This window comes from Vulpes lagopus, chromosome 2 (genome assembly GCF_018345385.1).
Source record: "Vulpes lagopus strain Blue_001 chromosome 2, ASM1834538v1, whole genome shotgun sequence".
Classification (NCBI taxonomy): Eukaryota; Metazoa; Chordata; class Mammalia; order Carnivora; family Canidae; genus Vulpes; species Vulpes lagopus.
This window is the reverse complement of record NC_054825.1, coordinates 26,327,102-26,348,529: the sequence shown is the minus strand read 5'-3', so window position 1 is coordinate 26,348,529 and position 21,428 is coordinate 26,327,102. Positions and strand designations below refer to the sequence as shown.

At 50.0% G+C, this 21,428-nt stretch overlaps 1 protein-coding gene across 3 annotated transcripts; it reads left to right on the top strand.

Moving 5' to 3' along the window:
• The first annotated feature begins 169 nt into the window (after positions 1–169).
• Positions 170–20,690, top strand: MFSD13A (major facilitator superfamily domain containing 13A). 3 transcript variants are annotated; one of them, XM_041743308.1, is made up of 10 exons: positions 7,222–7,241; positions 7,647–7,806; positions 14,689–14,931; positions 15,554–15,636; positions 16,158–16,610; positions 16,764–16,887; positions 17,505–17,601; positions 18,160–18,331; positions 18,410–18,603; positions 19,840–20,690. In XM_041743308.1, exons 3-10 carry the CDS (start codon positions 14,764–14,766, stop codon positions 20,100–20,102), a joined length of 1,554 nt encoding a protein of 517 aa, XP_041599242.1. In that variant the 5' UTR covers positions 7,222–7,241; positions 7,647–7,806; positions 14,689–14,763; the 3' UTR covers positions 20,103–20,690. The 3 variants fall into 3 exon arrangements, with proteins under 3 accessions (XP_041599240.1, XP_041599241.1, XP_041599242.1); XM_041743306.1 differs by lacking the exons at positions 7,222–7,241; positions 7,647–7,806 and adding an exon at positions 170–304; XM_041743307.1 differs by lacking the exon at positions 7,647–7,806 and having other exon boundaries at positions 7,149–7,241.
• The last annotated feature ends 738 nt before the right edge of the window (positions 20,691–21,428 follow it).

The window sequence follows — 21,428 nt, the reverse complement described above, 5'->3', positions numbered from 1 at the left end:
ACATGATAATATTTTCATTTAATCAGTAAGGAACCAGAGGCTCAGAGAAGTTAGGCCACTTTCCTAGGTTTACACAGTCTAGGTAGCACAGTGGGATTTGTTTTTGTTTTTGGTTTTTTTGTTGTTGTTTTTTTTTTTTTTTTTTAGCACAGTGGGATTTGAACTCAGTCCAACTAAGGTGAAAGCCCAGAAGCTACTTGGGTGAAGCCAGATAGATTGCTTCATCCAGGTGTGAAGCCCTGGCTAAGCTCCAGTCCCCTCTGGCTGCAAGCTACAATCTTCCACCTCTCTCCTTCCCATTGGGGTGAGTAATAGTTGCTGGATGCTTAAAACTGATACCCTCTCAGGACACCTGGGTGGCTCAGTGGTTTAGCACCTGGCTTCAGCCCAGGGCATGATCCTGGAGTCCCAGGATCGAGTCCTGCATCAGGCTCCCTGCATGGAGCCTGCTTCTCCCTCTGCCTATGTCTCTGTGTGTGTGTGTGTCTCATGAATAAATAAATAAATCTTTAGAAAAGAATAAATAAATAAATAAAATCTTAAAAAAAAAAAACAAAAAACCTGATACTCTCTCCTAACTGCTGGGCTTCCAGGCCATCATACATTCCTTCCTTTTCTCTTGATTCAAGCTGCATCACTAGTAACTCCCACAGGTTCTCCTTTCAGCATCCCTCAAAGTCCGGCTACCCTCTGGGAAGTTCCACACTCACCTTGATGATGTCACACTTTTATATTCCTGACTGAGCTCCTCTCCAAGTCTTAACCTGAGTCATTGGCCTGGTGGAGATGGCTACTGGAACTGGTCTAGGGTATCTACTTAACACTCTACTCCCAGCCCCAGAGCTCCAAGAAGGAAGCCCCATCCTCTGTGCACTTTAGAAATTTGGGATGCCGGGTGGCTCAGGGGTTGAACATCTGCCTTTGGCCCAGGGCGTGATCCTGGAGTCCCCAGATCGAATCCCACATCAGGCTCCCTTCGTGGAGCCTGCTATTCTCTCTGCTTGTGTATCTCCCTCTCTCTCTCTCATGAATAAATAAAGAAATAATTAAAAAAAAAAAAACTGGTCCCAAGACACAGTGGCCTTTGTTGGGACAGGTCTCCACCACTAAGATGTCTACAACCTAATCCCTGCAAACCTATGAATACCTTATGTTACTTGGCAAGGGGGAATTAAGGTTGTGAATTAGCTATCCTTAAAATGAACTTATCCTGGGGGGTCCCTGGGTGGCTTAGCGGTTGAGTGGCCTGCTTTGGCCCAGGGTGTAATCCTGGAGTCCTGGGATCAAGTCCCACATCAGGCTCCCTGCATGGAGCCTGCTTCTCCCTCTGCCTGTGTCTCTGCCTCTCTCTCTGTGTCTCATGAAAAATGAATAAAATATTTTATATATTTTTTTAAATAAAATATTTAAAAATTAAAATGAAATTATCCCGGATTATCCAGCTAGACCCATTGTAATCACAGGGGTCCTTAAATGTGGGGAAGAAGGCAGGAGAGTCAGCGATGTTATGTGAGAGTGAACCAGATGATGCTAGTTTTAAAGACGGAAGGGAGTCATGAGCTAAGGAATGCAGGCAGCCTTTGGAAACTGAAAAAGGCAAGGAAATGGATTCTTCCCTAGAGCCTCCAGAAAGGAACACAATTCTTGTCAATATCTTGATTTTCATTAATGAGGCAGACTTCTAACCTCCAGAACTGTGAGATAATAACTTTGTATTGTTTTAAGCCACTAAGTTTTTGGTAATTTGTTACAGTGCCGATAGGAAATTAATTTACCTCCCCAATCCTATTTTTCAAAGATTTTATTTATTCATGAGAAACACAGAGAGGCAGAGACATAGGCAGAGGGAGAAGCAGGCTCCATGCAGGGAGTCCAATGTAGGACTCAATCCCAGTACCGCGGGATCATGCCCCTAGCCAAAGGCAGATGCCCAACTGCTGAGCCACCCAGGCATCCCCTCATTCCTATTTATAACTTTGCCCTCTCAAATCCCAGCACTTGAGGAATGTCCAAGACTCCCTATAAACTGACCTCACCCTAGCCTGGAGCTCAATCTGGGCCCCATGGGACTGGCCCTTTCCTCCACCTGCTACCACATGAGCATCTAGTCTCACCTGGGTGGGAGGTGGGGAGCATGTGAGACCAAGCTGAAGTTGGAGGCTGGGAGAGTGAGAAACCTGTATTTTAATTATCGGTCCCTGTATGCTTGCTGAAGACCTCTGCTAGTCTGGGGGTGGTTCAGGTAAATTGGAAAAATAAAGACCAAACTATGAGTTTCTCAACATTCATCTTGACTCTAGTAACAGCTTCTAGAATTTTGGGGTCCCATACCTTATCTACTCAATAAAGTCATTCTGGGGGAGTTGGCTCTAGTCTATCCTTAAAGTTAGGGGTGATTTAATGGCTAGATCAATTGCACTGGCATTCCTCTGACAGGTGACTCAGTTGGTCAGTGGGAGCTAGGTCCAGGACTTTGTCCTTTTGGGATAGAAGGAATTGCTTTCTTTCTTTCTTATTTATTTATTTATTTATTTATTTATTTATTTATTATTTGTTTATTTTATTTATGATAGTCACAGAGAGAGAGAGAGAGGCAGAGACACAGGTAGAGGGAGAACCAGGCTCCATGCAGGGAGCCGGACGTGGGACTCGATCCCGGGTCTCCAGGATCGCGCCCTGGGCCAAAGGCAGGCGCTAAACCTCTGCGCCACCCAGGAATCCCAGGAATTGCTTTCTTTCCCCTGGACAGAAATCTGAAAAAATGCAGTCTGGGTGGAGAGGTGAAGGCCTGTTTGAACGTGGAGCCACAAAAGAAGTGGAACCAAGGGACAGAAAGAGAAGTCCCAATGACCTCATTTGAACCTTGGACTTCAAAGTGACATAAGCCAATAAATTCTTTTTTTCCCCTCCAGTTTTATTGAGATATAATTGACATACCACACTGTATAGGTTTATGGTATACAGCAAATGATTTGACTTATGAATATTGTGAAGTGATTACCATATTTAGTTAATTTCCATAATCTTATAGATAAAAAAAATTTTCCCATATAACTCTTAGGATCTACTTTCCTAACAGCTTTCAGATATACCATGCAGCATACAGCAGTGTTAACTATAATCATCAAGTTGTACATTATGTACTTAGTATTCCTAGAACTTTACCTTTCGACTACCTTCATCCAATGCCGCCTCCTCCCACCCATTCCCCCAATAAATTCCTTTTTTGCTTAATCTGGTTTGAATGGGTCTTTTTTTTTTCATTTCACACATCAGTTGTGTTTACTTTATATAAATTTAACTACAGAAGACATAAGGAAATAGACTTTTATTTTTTTTAAGATTTTATTTATTCATGAGAGACACACACACACACACAGAGGCAGAGATACAGGCAGAGGGAGAAGCAGGCTCCATGCAAGGAGCCCGATGCAGGACTCAATCCAGGGACTCTGGGATCACACCTTGAGCCAAAGGCAGACGCTCAACCACTGAGCCACCCAGGTGTCTAGACTTTTATTTTTAATTACAAAGCACCATCACCTGAGTCTTTAGAAAATTGAAAGTTTGGGTTATTACACTGTGGAGTGGAGTCTTCTGTTGTTTGTATCACCAATACACCTTGAGTGTTTCCCTAGCATTTTAGGAAAATTTTCCAAAATGCAGCAACCTGTGAAGTTTTTGATCAGTGAACTCCATGATTAGAGGTTCTCTTATTGGCAAAATAGAGGATAGATTGGTGAGAGGCTGGAAGCTAATCTTGGAAGATGTTCTCACACTAACCCAGGAAAATTGACAACCAAAACAGGAGCAAGGGATGGAAAAGAGATGGGAGCAGATTCATCTAGATTTGACCCCGTATAACTGCCTGGGTGGAGAGGGTTGAATAGAGGTGGAGGCACATGTTTTTGGCTTTGTTGCCTGCGTGGTAGTCAAAGCAAGCCTGGAGAATAAAAACCCCTCATGGGCAATTGGAAGTTGAGGAAATGGTGAAGTCAGATGGTTCATTTGGGGAGCTGTTGGGCAGGCAATTTTATATTCAGGCTGGAGATGGGAAGTGGGGTAGTCATGAAGGGAAAAGTAGTAGGTGAAGGACTGGAACAGCTGCTACCTGGATCACACCTCACTGTGTCATCATGGCTGCCAATTTGTTGGGTTCCACTTACAGCTTTTTTTTTTTTTAAGATTTTATTTATTTATTTATTCATGAGAGAGAGAGAGAGAGGCAGAGGGAGAAGCAGGCTCCATGCCGGGAGTCTGACACGGGACTCAATCCCTGGACTCCAGGATCACGCCCTGGGCGGAAGGCTGGGCTGAAGGTGGCACTAAACCTTTGAGCCACCTGGGCTGCCCTCCACTTACACCTTGTGAGGGCAGGGAATCTTGTTTTTGAAGTCCCTTTTACTCCAGATAGCCTATGGCCTGGTAAGTCTGAGTGAATAATTGAAAAGAATTTTGGGGTGCCTGGGTGGCTCAGTTTGTTAAGCGTCTGCCTTTGGTTCAGGTCATGATCTTGGAGTCCTGGGATCAAGTCCTGCATTGTGCTCCCTGCTCAGCAGAGAGTCTCCTTCTTCCTCTGCAGCTCCCCTCAACCTCTGCTTGTGTTCTCTCACTCTCTCTCCGTCAAATAAATAAATACAATCTTAAAAAAAAAGTTTTGAAAATGGAAACTTGGGGGACTTGCCCTCCACGTTTAGAAAGCCCTGGGGAAAAAAGCGTCCCAGTGAGGGGACTGAGGAGGAGTTGTTAGATAAGAGGAGAATATGATGGAACCCAGATCAGAGAGGTCAGATGCCAAAGGAGGAGAGAATTTCAAAGAGAGAAATTATTTATGTATCTATTTGTCTCACAATCCAAGGACTCTGATATGACTCAAGAAGTTAGGCAGATGATAGGATCCCCTAGTTGAATCCTATATCCCTTCCCAGTTAGCTCTGTTGTTGGCAACCAGGAAGGGAAATTGGAGATAATCACAAGGCCCAGCCCTGGTGCTGACACAAGAGGGTAACTGGTTACGTCACATTGTCTATAAAATCAGAGGGATGAGTGGGCACCTGGGTGGCTTAAGCCACCTTTGGTTCAGCATCCACCTTTGGCTCAGGTGGTGATCCCGGGGTCCTGGGATCCAGTTTTGTATCAGGTTCCCCGCAGGTAGCCTGCTTGTCCTTCTGCCTATGTCTCTGTCTCTCATGAATAAATAAATAAAATCTTAAAAAAAAATCAAAGAGATGAGGGGGATGCTGGGTGGCTTAGTTGGTTGAGAGTCTGCCTTTGGCTCAGGTCATGATCCTGGAGTCCTGGGATTGAGCCCCGGTTAGACTCCCTGCTCAGTGTGGAGCCTGCTTCTCCCTCTCCCTCTGCCACTCCCGGTGTTTTTGTTTTCTTGTACTATCTCCCTCTCTGTCAAATAAATAAATAAAATCTTTTAAAAAAGAAAAAAATCAGGAGGATGAGGAGCTTCAGTGTAACCATGGGACATAAAATGTAACACAGAGGCTAAAGTTTTTCCAGTGGGTCACATTCAGTTCTGGCCCTTTGACAGCCCTTTCCGTCCCCTTGATCTCCCACAAGACTGGAGGCCAAAGTAGAGTTAGGGTTGCTTTGCAACAAAGGCACATGCTGGTCAGAGATAGAAAGGCAGGGAAACTCCTTTAGTCAATTTATGGAGGCCCTAGTGTGCCAGACACCATGCTGAATGCTGGTTTTCCAGCCCTGTATTCTCAGCCAGGAAAACATAGATGGGAGCAAGGGGTTGGGATGGGGGGCGATTTCCAGAAATGCTTGAAGTTTAGAAGAGAGATGATATATGTGGCTTAGGGGGTACATAGGAGGTAAGAAGAGGGTCTGAAGAGGCAGGATTGTGGAGGAGAGAAATGAGATTGGTGAGAGGTGGATGCTGGGAGCAAAGATCACGGGATTGCTGGGGCTCCACAGGAACTGGCTGGACAGACTCTAACCCCTAACCCCTGCATACCGGGGCTCTAGTGTTGGACCATTTGCTGTGAGTGGGCCCTTTTCCAGGTTGTCAGGCAGGAGGAAGAGGATGATTTTCCTGTTGACAACCATCAACAAAAGCATAATAGCCAAAAACTTGCAAAATTCTTACACTCTCATTTTTCAGTTAACACCTACAAAATCCCTCTAAGGCATAAAACAGAGGTTCACAAAAGGAGAGTCCTTTAACAAAGAAGTGAAGTTAGGGGATTGGGCCCCATGTTCCCCTAAAACCTAAAACCCACGCTCACTGCCTCATATCCCAGGGCAGGAAAACAGTAGGTCTGAAGTGTCTGCTCTTTGATTGCCTGGAAACCTAACCAGGTTTACAGGCCTATTGGGAAAAGACATGGGACATCCTCACCAGACTGAACTGAGCAAAAGAAAACTTGACTTTGAGGGCCTGGGCAGGGGTAGGAAAAGGAAAGACTGCTGTTCTGAGAGTCAAGAGAGCTGGGTCCAGCTGGTCTGGGCCTCTTGCTTGTAGGAAAGTCTCTGAATCTCTCTGAGCCTATTGGCTCATCTGTAAAATGGCACCTACCTCCCAGGATGATGTGAAGAGTCAACAAGACAGTGCATGCAGAGTGCTTAACACGTTACAGGGCACATAGTGACAGCTCAATACTCCTTAGATTTTATTATTACTTTTTTTAATTCGAGGAGGTTGGGCTTCATGGTTGCTCTCTGGAGGCCTGGTGCCTGAGCACTGGTGCCCACACCTTAAGCTGGGTATGTCCACTCTGCAGGGGCTCACCATTCAGCCTCAGGGAGTCTCACGTTGTGCCACTGTCATCTCCTCATCTGCCTAGTTGTGCATCTAGTCAGACCACAAGACTCTTAAGAAGGTGCTGTGCTCTGTTCATCCTGGGAATTAAGGAATGACGGGGTTGGGGGGGGGGAGCGCTCAGAAAACCCTTATTGATTTGAACTGAAATTGTCTTTAAGCAACTATAGAGGTGAAAGAGAGGGGGTGAACCGTCAGGAATCCAGGCCACTGCTCTCTTCTTGCCAGTGTCCACGTTTTCTTTTCCGTCCTTAAGGGCATGGGCCCGTGACAAACATGGCGACGGCAGCCTCGGGCGCGGGCACCTGCCGGGGCGCGGTCCCGGGAGCCGCGCGGAGCCAATCGCCGGCTGGGGGAGGAGGGAGCGGCCGGGGAAGCCGCTGGCGGGACGCGCGCAGGCGCACTGCCTCGCACCTGGTTCCAGGCGGCCGCAGGATTAGGCTTCTCTCCTGCCACGATTGCGGTGAGGGGCTGGCCGGCGGCCCGGGCGCGGGGGCAGGAGCGGGCCGGACTGGGGGCCAATCCGACACAAAGGACGGACCCGCGGGGGACAGGAACGCTGTCTGCTCTGCGAGTCCTGGAGGCTGTCTGCGCGGGGGGCTGGGGGGGGGGTGCCCCAGAGATGATCAGGTTGTGGGATGGGAGAGTCCTTGGGTCAGGGTGGGAGCAGTTTGGGCTCAAGGGGTGAGGGTGGAATCCTTGGCCGAAGGGCTCCTTGGGGGCTTGGGGTCGCGGGATGCATCAGGCCGGGATCCATTTCATTAATATAATGGCCCTTAACCCTGGTGGCACAGTAGAACCGCTTGGGGAGCTTTAAAAGAACACGACGTCGGGACCCATCCATGACAATTCCGATTAAATTGGTCAGGAGTGAGGCCTGGGCCTCGATACGGAGCAGCCCCTCCAGTGATTTTAATGTGCAGACTGGCCGAAGAGCCACATGTTTCAGCGCCAGCTATTGAGTAAAGAGCTCGTGGTTTAGTCCCAGACTCCTCAGTGGCTTGGGAGAGGCGGCGGGTGGTGCTAAGGTGAGGTCGCTGATCCTCCAGTGCTGCTGTAGTAGTGACCTGTGGGGGAGGGAGAGGGGGAAGGTCCCTCCCCCAGGAAGGTGAAAGTTCATTTCCAGCGTGAGGAGTAGGATAAGCCTATTACTATTTGGAGTGGAGGGTGTCCCACTGCCCCCAAGCCAGGGGAGGCCTCCTGCCAGGGCTGGACCCTGCAATGGGGCAGGGAGACAAAGCAGGTGTGAAACAGGAAAGGCAGCGGACAATTCAGAGGTCCTCTGCTTGTTGAGAAGAGGACACACCTAATAATTCGTGTAGGGTGTTACACCTCTTCATTTCATTGGATGCTCCTGAGGACAGGTAGAGACTGGAATTTTTTCTCCTGCTTCACAGATATAGGAACAAACTCAGGTAGCTAGTTAGTAGTGATAAAGTTCAGATTGACTCAGGGTTCCCAACTCCAGATTATGCTTATTAGCAGCCTTTTCCCTCTGCATTAAACTGCTTCATACAGTCACTAATCCTTTTGGAGGGAATCGGCACCCACCTCCTGATGCCCCTCATTCTAGAAGCCCCATCCCGCGTTCTTGGTTTCCTCCACCAAACCCACCAGCCCCCTACCACTATAGGTTGGTTCACAAATCAGGGAGATGCTACTGTTTCCATCCATTCTAGTTCTTTATCTTCCAGAAGCCCGATGGGTCGAGAGGAGTGAGTTTTCATGTGGGGGGATTCCTTCCAAACTGATGTGGCTCTGTCACCTCACCAGCCCGCAGTGCCCCCCCCCCCCATCCCACTGTCCTCAGGATAGACTCTTGTGTGTGATTTACGGAGCCCCCTGATCTGCTGTCTTTCTACCTCCTTGCCCTGAGCTCTCTTTCCATAGCTCTCTTGTATTCGCTTTCCTTGGCACATGGTACAAGCTTAATAAATATTGCTTTTTTTTTTTTTAATGTTGCTTTTTGTTATCACTCTTCCCCTTTGTGCACCTGTTGCCTTGCAGTACATGTTTTATTCAGGGCACATCAAGGCTCTCCTGGTTGCCTCTTTCTGACACCCACAGCGAAGCTGAACAGAGGTGCATAGTGGGATTTGGGGGTGGCGGCAGGATTTAGGGCTGCTGCTCTTCCCTAGTTCTGTGGATGCCAAATTGGCCTTTTAGGGGCAAATTGACTCAGCAGGCATTCACTGAGCACCTATTGTGTGAAGGAGCCTGGTGGAAGCACGGAGTAGAAAACTGGGGTCTGACCTGGCTTTGCTCTTAAGGAGCTTGGGTGCTGGTGGAGGGTATGGGAGGCATCTGGGTCCTGATAAAGGAGGAAGGGGAAAGAATACCTGACTAGGTTTACTTGGGAAGGCTTGTGCCACTGAACTGGGCCTTGAATCAGCAGGATTTGATTAGATGGTGGTGGGGTTGAGCATAGTGACATGAGAAATGCTGGGGTTTTTTTTAGTCAAAGACGCTGGTTTTGAATCTTTGCTCCAGTACCTAATAGCTTTTTGATTTATTTAACCTCCAGAGCAGAGCATTAGTTTCTTCGTTTATAAAATTAGATGGAAATAGTAACAAGAGTTGTAAGGATTCTTAATGATAGATGTGAAAGCCAGACATACCCAGATGCCTGAGAAATGATATGTAGTTACATCTAGGGTATTTTAAGTGGAAGGAACAGCATGAACAAAGGTGTGGAGGTGGCATTTAAAAGAGAATTTGAGGGATGGCAGGATATACCAGGCAGCAAGAGGCATCAGTGTTGGGTGCTGGAGAGACTACTTAAGTCATGGATTGGACAGAAGGGGACACTGAGTGAATGAAACCTTTTAAAGATCATGAAACCACGCTTCAGAGACATGAAAAAGAATAACAGTAGCTACTGTTTGTTGAAGATCTCCTATGTGCCAGGCACTGTGCTTGGTGCTTTATATTCCTTTTGTGTTCCAGCCCTGCAGCAATTCAAGAGGTTGGCATCATCCCCAGTGCTCGCTTCGGCAGCACATATACTAAAATTGGCATCATCCCCACTTTATAGATGAGACCAAGGCCCAGGGAGAGAGAAATGCTGGCTCAAAGCCACATAACTGGGACCATCCCAGCACGAGGGTGGAGTGGGCTCTGGGGACCTCCAACAGATGCTCTTGCCAGGTGCCAAGCTGGGGGTGGCGTTGGCTGGGTTACAGGATATTTCACCCAGCTTATGCAATGAGGTTGGTGTGGGTTCCAAGCTGTTCCTCCCCTGGAGAGGCAGGGCTGTTGTTCTCTGCTGGGAAGCATTGAGGGTGGGGAGGATAAGAAGGGGAAGGTGTTTCCTGAGGGAGGAGTAGAATCTGGAAGAGAAACTGGCTGCAGTGGCCCTGCATACTCCTCCCCCAGCTCTCTCCTGGGCAGAGGCTTACCTGGACTGGTTGCCCTGACTCCAACTCTGGCCTGTGGCTGGGGCTTGTATCTGGCACTCTTGAACTGTGCATGTGTTCCTGCTATTTGTAGACTCTCCTCTCCTATCTTTTCTCTCAAATTCCCTTACCATGGGAAGGAGCCAGATTACCAGGATATTCCCTTGCTCCTACTCCAATCGTTTATGAGTGAGCCCGAGAAAAAGCCAGTTTCTGAACATCTTCCATGTAACAATGCTGGGGGCTTCTGGACATTCTTTTCGTTGTCCTTACATTCCTTTGAAGGATAGGCATTATTCCCGTTCTACAGGTGGGGACACCAAGGCTCAGATAGGGTAAGTCACTCGAGGTTGCGTTTTTAGTAGGAAACACAGGATTTAAACTCAGCCTCTCCTGATGGCAAAAGTCACGCCTTTCTCATGTCACAATCCTCTGAGGTTTTCTTTTTCTTTTTTTCTTTTTTTTTTCCTCTGAGGTTTTCTACCATTACTCCAGCACTAGTGCAGGGAGCCAGCTGGTGGCAAGGCCAGGGGCTTGCCTGCAGGGTTCAACTCCAGCAACCAGGGTAGGTCACTAGATATCTGGGTAGGGGGCTGGGAGGCTTCACTCCCTTTGGACAAAGGCTTTGGAAGTGAGAAGGTAGCAGGGGTGTGTGTGTGTGGCGGGGTGGTGTTGGTGTTGGTGTTGGTGGTGTGGTGGTGATGGTAGGGTGGTGGTGATTTTGAAAGCCCTTGGGGAACCCGAGAAAGTGAGCTGGGTTAAGGATAAGCAATGGAAGTAGACATTGTGATTTACATCCCCAAAGCACCTTTAGATTAATACTCACCCCGTCCTTGTGTGGTGGCTTCAGGAGGTCTGAGAGGCTCAATAGCAATAATCGCTGAAGTTTGAGTGTCCACTGCACTTAAGTGCTTTAGAGTATTTTTTCCTTGACTGCTAACAATAGTCTTCAGAAGGTTGATGGCATATTGCAGATCAAGAGACAGGCACAGAGAAGTTAAGCAAATTGCTCCAGGTCACACACGTAGTAACTGGTCGAGTCAGGACTTAAGAGACCCTCAATTGTGTTTTCCTTCTATGTTCTTAGAAAGTGGCAGGGAAACTTTTAGGATGATGGATATGTTCATGATCTCAACTGTGATGACAGTTTCACAGGTGTATATATATATGTTAAAGCTAATCAGGCTGTACACTTTTAATATGTGCAGATCATTATGTGTCACTTGTACCTCAATAAAGCTGGGGGGTGGAAAGCATTTCCCACCAAATGTTCATTTGGGGGCTGCAGGGCTCCAGGGGGAGGCTATCTGTCCATCCTCTGCTTTGGGGCAAGGTAGGATCACTGGAGCCTGGGAAAGATTCTCACAGACTTACCAGCTGCTTCCAGGTTGTTCTGGCTGCTTCAACTTCTTCATTCCCCAACACTGGGCATAGGCGGGCACCAGTTGGATCTCTTGAGTGAATTGCCCTCATTCCCTCATTTCTCAATGAGCCTGAGAGACCCCACTGGGATTCCCTCACTATTCCCCACTCAGGGCCTATTTTTCTACCAGAGAATAGTTTCATCCAGCCCACTGTCTCCAAGGATGAAGGGCAAAGATGCAGGCCCTGCCCTGGGAAACTCCACAGTTGGGGTGTTATGGGGGCAGGCAGGAGAGTGTGGTACAGTGGCAGGAGGCATCAGTGAGGGGCTGGAGAAAATCTGGTCATGGTGCCGGCTCCTGAAAGATGGGGAGATGGGAGGCCACTTCTGGGAGGAATGCTGCCGAGAACAAAAGCCTGGCCAGAGGAGAGAGTGACTTGAAGACCCAGGGGAGGTCAGGCTGGACAGAGGCCCCTGGGCACAGAGTGGGAGCCATAGGGGGTCATGGGGGAAGGACAGGTCCTGGGGGGTCATTACTGTTGGGTTAGGGTTGAAGTTGGCTCTCCAGGGACTGACCATGATGGGAGGCTAAAGTTTCAGCTCTGTGTGTGTGCGTGCGTGCATGCATGCATGCATGCTCCAACATGTAGACCACACCATGGGCAGGCTTGAGTCACGAGGACTCAAAGAGGAACAGCCCCTGGGGGTATGTGTAAGGCTCCTGGGGCTACTGGAACAGATGACCACAAACTGGGTGGCTGAAAACAACCAAAATTTATTCTCTCACGGTCTGAAAAAACGCTGATTGGTCATGTTCCCTCCAGAGGCTCTAGGGAAGACTCATTTCTTGCTTCCTTCTGGCTTCTGGTGGTTGCCTGTGGTCCTTGGCAGTCAGTCCTTGGCTTTTAGCTGCATCCTTAAACTTTCTGCCTTTGTCCACACACAGCTATCTTTTTTCTTTCTTTCTTTCTTTCTTTCTTTCTTTCTTTCTTTCTTTCTTTCTTTCTTTCTTTCTTTCTTTCTTTCTCTTTTCTTTCTTTCTTTCTTTCTTTTCTTTCTTTTCTTTTCTTTTCTTTTCTTTTCTTTTCTTTTCCTTTTCTTTCTTTCTTTCTTTCTTTCTTTCTTTCTTTCTTCCTTTCTTCCTTTCTTCCTTTCTTTCTTCCTTTCTTTCTTTCTTTCTGATTTTTATTTATTTATTCATGAGAGACACACAGAGGCAGAGACACAGGCAGAGAACCCTAGGCGGGACTCAATCCCAGGACTCTAGGATCACACCCTGAGCCTAAGGTAGACGCTCAACTGCTGAGCCCAGGTGTCCCAAGCTGTCTTTCTTTCTTTTGTGTGTGTCTTTCTCTAAATTTCCCTCTCCCTGTAAGGGGTCACCTGAATTCACTGTGATCTCGTCTTAACTTGGTTACATCCACACAGATCCTGTTTCCAGATAAGGTCACACTTGGGTACTGGGGGTTAGAGCTCGAACATGCCTTTGTGTGTGTGTGTGTGTGAGGGGGGTTATAGGGGGTGGGGGACAGGATTTAACTCACAGCAGGGATTTTGAGAGAGGGAAATCCTCATAGCTTCCCTCTGGGGATCAGCCAAGCACACAAAGGGTTACTTTTCTGAAAAGAGAATGGCAGCTTTTAATCTAAAAAAGGAGTCAGGCCTAAGTCAAGTCAAGCCTCACTGCCTGCCCCCTGCCACCGAAACTGGTCACGGTACTGTGGTCACCGCCCCGCAGCCTACTACCTGCAGAATCTGATTCCTCCCCAGATCTCCTGAGTCAAAATCTGCATTCTGATGAAGTGCCTGTGTGACTGGAAAGCACGTTCCAGTTTGAGAAAGCCCGTTCTAATAAAAATCTGACTTTTATTTCCTCCCCTCTTGTGGTCAACCTGCCCATCCAGCCTCTGCATACAAGTCAGCCCGGTTGGAAGCCAGGCACCCACCCCATGCTTTGTTCTTTCTTCTCATGTAACATGTTCTTAGGTTTCTCTTCTGCATATCAGCGTGGTCCACGTGCTTCTCTGGAGTGTCGGCCTTGCTGAGCCTGTCCATTTGGTGCATTCTTGGGCCATGTCCAATTTTTTGCTCTTTATTACTGCTGCTGCTGTGAACATCGCTGTAGTATTCCTTTGAGGCTGGCTCCTTGAGGTGGAATTTCCAGAATCAAAGTGCTTGAGTGGTTGTGGACTCTCATATATCTATGGAACCTGACATCACAGCAATTTTCTCTGTTCCACCCAACAGTGCATAGGAACCTGATTTAGAAAGTCAAGTAGCAGGAAAGGCTTCAGAACCAGACAGGTGGTGTCAGATCCCCTGCTTTTTTGCAGTATGACATTGGGCAAATGACTCAACATCTCTGAGCTTGGGATTGCTCTCTTTTTAACACTATAATGGTGCTATAAACTTTGTAGGCATTTTATAAAGATAATCATGACACCACCACCATCTATTTATTGAGCACTTTCCAAGAGTTACCTCACTTGATCTTGACATTCCTCTGCAGAGTAGGCATGATCATCCCTCTTTTTCCCTTTTACAGAAGAGGAAACTGAGGCGTGTGTTAAGTAGCTTGCCTGATGTTATAGGGGGCATTGTGTGCCCAGGCCCACAGTTGACACGTCCAGATTGTTAAGGTTCTTGTGATAAGACGGTGTGGATGAAAGAAGATGCTGAGCACACTGCCCTAGCACATGACCTGGTTTAGCACTCATGGGATGCCTGACTTCTTTTCCCACGCCTTTATCAGTTGTCTTGGGTTACTCTCGATAGTGGTGTATCTAGCCCAGCACTGTTTCAACTTTATGTCATTGATGTTCTCCAGCTTTATTTTGCCTACAAACTTCCTCCCAGTGGAAATGAGGGGCTTTTTGGTTTTGTTTTAAAGATTTATTTACTCATTTTAGAGAGAGAGCATGAGGTGGGGGGAGGGAAAGGAGAAGCAGACTTCCATTGAGCAGGGTGCTTGATGTGGGTCTCAATTCTAGGACCCTGAGATTATGATCCTAGACAAAGGCAGATGCTTAACTGACTGAGCCACCCAGGTGCCCCTGGATATGAGTTTTTAAATGATTCAGAGATCTGGGGTTACAGTAGAGCCAGTAGAGCTGGCTCTGAGCCTTGCAGCTAACTGGCTCCTTCTTCCCCAGGGACAAGGATGGCCAGACTGCTCTTGGAAGTGAGCGCTCCTCAGTGTTCCTGGGGCTGACACTGAGCTGGCAGCCATGGGGCTGGGCAGGCTCCAGGCCTGGATGCTGGGCCTTCCTACAGCTGTGGTCTATGGCTCCCTGGCCCTCTTCATCTCTATTCTACACAATGTGTTCCTGCTTTACTATGTGGACACCTTTGTCTCAGTGTACAAGATCAACAAAGCTGCCTTCTGGGTTGGAGAGGTAGGCCAGCAGTGGATGGGAGTTGGGCAGATTGCAGGGCTGGGTGCCACCCAGCCTGGAGCATGGGACAGGCCAGGTTGCCCTCCATGATTCAGCAAGGAAAGCTGGAGCTGGAGGTGTCCATGAGTCCTCCTTCTCCTGGCCACTGTCCTATGAGTCTGGCACTGTTCTAGATATTCACATATGTGGTATCATATATTCATATATATTAATTCATCAGCCGGATAAATTTGCCCCAGATGAGTGGGAGTTTGATGGGGGTAGTGGCTGGTAGAGTGTTTTTGTTTTGTTTTAAAGATTTTATTTATTTTTTCATGAGAGACGCACAGAGAGAGGCAGTGACATAGGCAGGGGGAGAAGCAGGTTCCCTGCAAGGGAGCCCAATGTGGGACTTGATCCCCGGACCCGGGATCACATCTTGAGCTGAAGGCAGAGGCTCAACTGCTGAGCCACCCAGGCATCTCGGTAGAGTAGGTTTTAGCAGAGGGACGGCCTCTTTGCAAAGGTTTGCAGGCAGGAAAGCTGGGCTCATCTTTGAGGGGTGGTGAGCAGGCTGGGTAGGGAAAACTCTGAGAGATGCAGCCGCCTGGAGCCTACCTGTCCCTCTCCCCTCTGCCCACAGACGGTGTTTCTCCTCTGGAACAGCCTCAACGACCCCCTCTTCGGCTGGCTGAGTGACCGTCAGTTCCTCAGCTCCCAGCCCCGGTTTGTGTCCTGGGGATGGCTCAGGGGTGCCTCTGTTTGGGGTGGGGAAAGAAAGGGAGACCATTTACACTTTTTGACCAGGCTCTTTCCCTTCCTAAGTCAGGCAGGTGGGAGAAATGACTTTGACTAACTTGCCTTGCTCACCTGGGGCAAGGTTTACCCCAGCTTGGCTTGTCAGGTCCTCAGAACAGGAAGCAGTACAGCAAACGCTCTCTGTTGCTTCTGGCAGATTCCTTGACCCCATCCCTGCTTAGGCCCAGCACTGCCCCCAACCCTGAGAAGTAGATATCCCACCACCCTTTGGTCATCAGCCCTGGCAGACTGGCAAGGGAGCAGACAGAGTATACCCTCCAGTGGGTTGTGCTTCCTAAATCAGGCTGAGGACGTGGGGCTCAGTGGGATCACTCTGACGTGAGTCCTGTGCTCTGGGCCTCTGTCCTTCCTTGGAGGCCTGGGCAGGGGGAGCTGTGGCTTGCCAAGTTGGTAAAAGCAGCTCCCACCTTTTCTCCTCTCCTCGGCAGGTCGGGTGCCAGGCTCTCCTCGAGGGCTGTGGTGCTGGCACGGGTGCGGGCCCTGGGCTGGCATGGGCCGCTGTTGGCACTGTCGTTCCTGGCATTCTGGGTGCCCTGGGCCCCGGCTGGCCTGCAGTTCTTGCTGTGCCTGTGCCTCTATGATGGCTTCCTGACGCTCGTCGACCTGCACCATCATGCCTTGCTGGCTGACCTGGCCCTCTCTGCCCACGACCGTACCCACCTCAACTTCTACTGCTCCCTCTTCAGTGCGGCTGGCTCCCTCTCTGTCTTTGCCTCCTATGCCTTCTGGAACAAGGAAGATTTCTCTTCCTTCCGCGCCTTCTGTGTGGCACTGGCCACCGGCTCTGGGCTGGGCTTTGTGGGGGCCACATGGCTGCTTAGGCGGCAGGTTGAGGCAGCTGGCAGGGAGCCAGGGTGCCCAGCCTTGGCTGTGGATGGCGGGTGAGTGGCCCTGGCCCAGCCCTCTGGGTTCCCACCAGCACTCTTCTGAGTGGGATTTCAACACTGAGTCCCCTGTTTGATGGGTGGCTGCCCTGGGTGGCGGATGGCTCTGGCCCACCCCTCGGCCATTGGTGACCCCCCTCTGCCCTGTAGCCTGTGTGGAGAAGAGCTGCTTACGGGCTGCCAGGACGCAGGCAGCATCACTTTGGGCCAGTACCTCCGGCAGCTGGCACGCCACCGGAACTTCCTGTGGTTCGTGGGCATGGACCTGGTACAGGTATGGGAGTACCTCCCCAGCTCAACAGCTAGGATGTGCCTCACTCTAGGGAACAGGCTCCTTAAAAGTTGGGAAAGCAGTTGTGGGCCTCGTGTGAGGACTTCTGGGTGATTTGCTAGTGGGAACACAGGTCAGGTAGTTAGGCGAACCAGATTCCAGTACCATCAGAACTCCTAACTCCCTGTGTGATCTTAGGCAGGACTGTCTGTCTTCACCTGCAAAATGAGGGTGTGAAAATGAGGTGCCTTTGGGAACTCTGTGAGAATCTTTTTGAAACACTAAATGCATGCCTAAGACATGTATATAAATAAGCTAGCCAAATTCAGCTATAGATGGGATGGTATTGATATCATCAAGCATGTTTTACTAAAGTGTTTTCAATTAAAGAGAAAAAACCTCAATCATTCAGTTGACAATTTTATCATTCCTTCTACCTATTAGCAAAATCAGATAAGCAATAGGAATTTGGTGTTGGGTTTTATTTTGGCACATTCTGTAAGGAGGGACACGGGGTTAAAGTCTACCGCCAGCCAATCCCTTGTTGGCTTCCAGCCTTCCCAATCCCCACCCCCACCCCTCAGCCCAGCAGCCACCTTACTGCCCCCTTTGGGTTGCAGGTCTTTCACTGCCACTTCAACAGCAACTTCTTCCCCCTCTTCCTGGAGCATCTGTTGTCAGACCACATCTCCCTCTCCACAGGCTCCTTCCTTTTGGGTGAGTGGGTGCCCCAGGCTGGCGGCAAGGACAGAAGCTTGCACCCCAGCTGCTACCGCAGCTCCCTCCCCAAAAGAGCCTGGTGGTGGCTGCAGAGGGCCTAAGCCACTGCCAACTGTGGGGTTGCGCCCCCAGCCTCCAGCTCTGTTTTTGTGGGGAAGGGCCCGGAGCCTGTTGTGCTGTGAATAGTGCAGCACTGCTCTCCTGGTGATCTGGACGATGGTGCCCCCCAGAGGTGAGGCAGCACAGTGGCCGGTTCGCAGCAAGGCTGTGGGGCTGCAGGGCTTGGGTGTGCGGCTTGACTGCTGTTCTCTGTGTAGCCTTGGGCGTGTTTTGTTTAATCTCTTTGGGCCTCCATTTACCATCTGTAAAGTCGGGATAATAATAGTACTTACCCTAAAGGGTGGTGAGGATTCAGTAAAAGGATGTGAAGCTCGTAGCACAGACCTGGCACATCAGGTGTTGTCGATGCCAGCTCTGATTCCGATTGTCAGGATGTGGATAATGGTGGAAGCTGCTGTGGCGGTGCCCCCTGACAAGCCTCCACCCCCCATCCAGGCATCTCCTACGTCGCTCCCCACCTCAACAACCTCTACTTCTTGCCCCTGTGCCAGCGCTGGGGTGTCTACACTGTGGTGCGGGGGCTGTTCCTGCTCAAGCTGGGCCTGAGCCTGCTCATGCTATTGGCCGGGCCTGACCACCCTGGCCTCCTCTGCCTCTTCATTGCCAGGTAGGCGCTGCCCCTGCCCCCCACCCCCGCACCTCGGTTCACCCCTTCATTCTTGTTCCCTTTTCTCTTCGCTGGCAGCAACCGTGTCTTCACTGAGGGCACCTGTAAGCTGTTGACTCTGGTGGTCACTGATCTGGTGGATGAGGACCTGGTGCTGAACCACCGCAAGCAGGCAGCCTCAGCTCTTCTCTTTGGCATGGTGGCCCTGGTGACCAAGCCAGGCCAGACCTTTGCCCCACTGCTGGGCACCTGGCTGCTGTGCTTCTACACAGGTGAGGGCCTGGGGGGTTGGCACAGGGCTCTTGAGGCTCCAGGGGTCAAAGCTTACCTGGCACACGAGCTGACAAGCTGGGTCCATAAGAGAGACAGAATGGAAACCCACCAACCAAGGCTGTCCCTGGGCCACCCTTCCTCTGCCTCTTCCCATGTGGGTTTAGGGACTGAGTCTCCCAGTTCTTCCAGTCTTTCGATAGTTCCTTCATTTGTTCATTCATTCATTCATTCATTCAACAAATGTGTATAGAATACTTTCTCCACTAGGAGCTGCTCCAGGTCCCTTTAGGGAGGTAACAATGGTTTTTGGCTTCATGGAACTTATATTCCCTATTCCAGAGGGATGGGTGGGTTGGTGATAAACAGCCAAACAAGAAAATAGCAGGTGGTGGGGAAAGAGATGGTAAAATTTGCAGTGTGACTGAGGAGCTACTTCGTGTGATCCAGGAAGGCCTCTCTGAGGAGGTGACCCCTAGGATGTGGACCGATGGCAGGAATCTGGTCTACAAAGATATCCGTGAATCCCAGACAGAAGGTGGGGCAGGTACAAAGGCCTGAGGTCTCAGGTGTGGTTAGAAGATGAGGCTGGGAAAGCAGAGGGCTCTGTCAGGGCAGGGCTTGGCTTTTATTCTTGATGTGAAGAAAAATTATTGCAAAACTTTATATTGAATAAATTTTTAATTTATTCATGAAAGATACACAGAGAGAGGGAGAGACACAGGCAGACACAGACACAGAGAGGGAAGCCTGATGCGGAACTTAATCCTAGGACCCCCGGATCACGACCTGAGCCAAAGGCTCAGTGAGCTCAACCAGTGAGCTACCCTGGTGCCCTATTGCAAGGATTTTAAGCAGGGCAGTGGCATGGTCTGCTCTGTTTTTTAAAGTTCACCTTGACCTGTATGGAGAATGGGCCGTGGCGAGGCTGTGGCAGAGGCCAGGGAAGCTTGGAGCAGGTGGTACCAGGGGATTGGAACGAAGTGTGGGATGTGTTTTGGAATTGGGGGAAGGACTGGCCGTTGAGTGGTGATGTTAGCCGAAGAATCCAGGAAGACTGAGGTTCTGGGGTGGATGGTGGTACCAGTCACCAAGAAGGGAAGAACAGGGGAGAAGCAAGGTTGGGGTAGGAATTGAGTTGTGGTTTAGACGTGCATGTGTGTCACTGGATGTGGTGCTGTGGACTTCAGAAGAGACCAGGGCTTACCCTGTTCTTTCTGCATGCTCTCTCATCCTAGGTCATGATCTCTTCCAGCAGCCCCCACTGAACCCTGTGGGGAGTGCCCAGCCCTGGCCAGAGCCCCCGGCCCCACCCCCAGCACAGGCCCCGACACTCCGCCAGGGCTGCTTCTACCTGCTGGTGCTGGTGCCCATCACCTGTGCTCTGCTGCAGCTGTTCACCTGGTCCCAGTTCACACTGCATGGGAGACGCCTGCACATGGTCAAAGCCCAGCGCCAGAACCTATCACGGGCCCAGGCCCTGGATGTTAAGATGGTGTGAGGGGAAGGCACAGCAAGGTCACCCTGCTGAGGATGCTATCACAGCCCTGGGCAGAAGCCACTCTTGCCAACCCCTCATCCTGCTACTCTGCCTTCCTGGGACACAACATCCTGCTACTCTGCCTTTCTGGGACAGATGCAGAGTGTGGGGAGCTCCTGGGGCTGAGCCAGGGGCATCACTGAAGTCTCCATTCCTGCTTGGCTGTCTGGCCCAGCTTCAGCAAGGGCCAGGCTGTATGTGCTCAGGGACCTGCTTCCCCCTGTGGGGCAGGAGGAAGAAGAGGACCAAGAGGGGATGGGGCTGTCTTGTGGTCACATGGGGTTGCTATGGGGCACAGAGGCCTAACCCACTACCTGACTGGGGCTGGTGCTTTGTGTGGGCTCAGAAGCCGCTTTCACCCATTCAGGGGAAGCTGTGAGTCCCACTGCCCTCTCCTTCCACCTTTCCAGCAGTTTCTCTGACCTCTCTGCTTCAGCTGTGCCTGAAGTAGCATGCCCCACCTGTGGCAGGGCTTCCTCACCCCTACCTGACCTCTAAAAGAGGTTCATTTCATCACAGACTGATTAAAGTCGGTCATTTCTATTCCCATTCCTGAGGTCTGTGCTTTGTGTGGGAGTGGTGGGTTGGTGGGGCTGGGGAACAGAATTCCTCAATAGGAAAAGTACTCGGAGAACATTTTTCCACAGATGAGTTGGTGGGGGTTGGGGGAGACATCCTCATCAGATTCACAGAGGTAGCAGGGAGAGTGTGCAGACCAGTAGCTGCATGGGCATCTGGGAGCAAAGTGGCTTAAGGCCTGTGCTCATGTCCCGGTGCATTTCCTATACACCACTACCAGACACAGAGGCCGAGACATAGGCAGAGGGAGAAGCAGGCTCCATGCAGGAAGCCCAATGTGGGACTCGATCCTGGCACCTTGGGGTCACGCCCTGAGCTGAAGGCAGATGCTCAACTGCTGAACCACCCAGGCATCCCTGTTCTGATTTTCTCTGAAACTGGAGGCCTCTGTTAACCAAGAGCCTATTATGGTGGCAGAGACAATTAGAAACCCCCAGGGAACCTTCTGGGTGCTGGAAAAGCAGGTGCTCCCTCTGAGCAAGGAAAAGCAGCTGCTTCCAAGACTGAGGTCTTCAACTTTGGAGTCACTGGGAGCTCTCAAAAATACTGATGTCTTGAATTCTGCTCCCCGATTCTGATTTCATGGGTTCTGGGCTATGGCTTGGGCACTGGGGTGTCAGAAAGCTCTGTGATTTTACTGTGCAGCTGGGATTGAACACCTGTGCTCTAGGTCAGTGTTTCTCAACCTAGAGACGTTAGCAGCTGGAC

Excerpts from the sequence above, each read along its gene's own strand:
- MFSD13A (XM_041743306.1), top strand. The coding sequence starts at position 14,764 with ATGGGGCTGGGCAGGCTCCAGGCCTGGATGCTGGGCCTTCCTACAGCT. Across the intron at positions 15,637-16,157 it reads TTCCTCAGCTCCCAGCCCCG|GTCGGGTGCCAGGCTCTCCT; the intron begins GTTTGTGTCCTG and ends TCTCCTCGGCAG. Across the intron at positions 16,888-17,504 it reads TGGGCATGGACCTGGTACAG|GTCTTTCACTGCCACTTCAA; the intron begins GTATGGGAGTAC and ends TTTGGGTTGCAG.